This window comes from Hippocampus comes, unplaced genomic scaffold, assembly GCF_001891065.2.
Source record: "Hippocampus comes isolate QL1 unplaced genomic scaffold, H_comes_QL1_v1.1 C17009515, whole genome shotgun sequence".
In the NCBI taxonomy this organism is placed as follows: Eukaryota; Metazoa; Chordata; class Actinopteri; order Syngnathiformes; family Syngnathidae; genus Hippocampus; species Hippocampus comes.
In genome coordinates, this window is record NW_017841825.1 from 328 (window position 1) to 1769 (window position 1442).

General features: G+C 48.2%; 1 protein-coding gene across 1 annotated transcript; it reads left to right on the plus strand.

Annotated features, from left to right (window-relative positions):
* Positions 1-207: 207 nt before the first annotated feature.
* On the plus strand, positions 208-1307 carry LOC109509702 (opsin-5-like). The gene is made up of 3 exons (XM_019859522.1): positions 208-530; positions 628-962; positions 1040-1307. Exons 1-3 carry the CDS (start codon positions 479-481, stop codon positions 1283-1285), a joined length of 633 nt encoding a protein of 210 aa, XP_019715081.1. The 5' UTR covers positions 208-478; the 3' UTR covers positions 1286-1307.
* The last annotated feature ends 135 nt before the right edge of the window (positions 1308-1442 follow it).

The following is a 1442-nucleotide window of genomic DNA, read 5'->3' on the forward strand; positions in this document are numbered from 1 at the left end:
CCCCTTATCGTTCAATGGAATTTATGTTTTGCAGCTGTCGGGGTAGCTCGACAAATTGCTATTGATTCTGCTACCATCACAACCTTTGTTAAGAACACAGCTCTGCTGTTAATGTCAATCCAAATGTATGAGTAAATCCGACTCATTAAAAACCAAACCAAAACTAATCTTGTTTTCCATACTTTTACTCTTTACCCTTCTTCTGCTTCTTTTTCTCTTTTTCATCCTGCCACCATCATCCTTGTCAACACACTCCCACGCATCTTTCCGTTGGTGATCCTCATGACTCCTTGTCGTTTGTGTGTCGCCCTCTCGTTTTCCTTTGACATTCCTGATATTCCACTACCCCTGTCCTTTAGTGACAGGAAAGCCCTTTTTTATTGTTTCTAGTTTCTCCCACCGTTGGTTGTTCGGTTGGGACGGCTGTCAGTTCTACGGCTGGGCGGGCTTTTTCTTTGGATGCGGGAGCCTCACCACCATGACGATGGTCAGCTTGGACCGATACTTCAAGATCTGCCATCTCCGATACGGTACGTGGAAGCCGAGGTTTCGTTTGCTTTCGCCGACGGCGGATTCAAGCGGTAAGCACTCACTTGGCGTCGGACCTCCTATTTCTTTGCCGCGCAGGGACGTGGTTGAAACGGCATCACGCTTTCCTCTGCTTGGCCTTCGTGTGGCTGTATGCCGCCTTTTGGGCCACCATGCCCCTGATAGGCTGGGGAAGCTACGCCCCGGAACCATTCGGGACCTCCTGCACGCTGAACTGGTGGTTGGCGCAATCCTCCGTGTCCGGCCAAAGCTTCGTCATGTCCATTCTCTTCTTCTGTCTCGTCCTTCCGACCGGCATCATGGTCTTCTCCTACGTGAGGATCATCTGTAAAGTCAAGTCTTCCGCAAAGGAAATCTCACACTTTGACGCCCGGATCAATAACAATCAAAACCTGGAGATCAAACTGACAAAGGTATGCCAAAGAAGCGGATTTTTCCTCAAAGGTGAGTTACGAGAGGTCAAAATAACTTGGATGCGTTTCAAACCGAGGTGGCCATGCTGATCTGCGCGGGATTCCTGATCGCTTGGATCCCGTACGCGGTTGTGTCCGTGGTGTCGGCGTTTGGGGAGCCAGACTCGGTGCCGATACCCGTGTCTGTCATTCCCACTCTCCTCGCCAAGTCCTCCGCTATGTACAATCCAATCATCTACCAGTTAGTGGACCTGAAGAACTCCTGCTCGCCCTCCTGTTTCAAGGCCCTTGGGAAACGCCGGCATTTTCGAAAGTCCAGGTAAGGGAGTATATCTTTGGTCATGATGAGTGATAAGATTACAACAGGCTATGGTTTTTAAATTGGATCATTCTCATGTTCACCTTGTCTCCTTATTAGTTTAAATGGGTTGAAGGTTTCTTTTCTTTCTTTGTTTTTTTTTTTGTGAAGAAAAAAAAAAA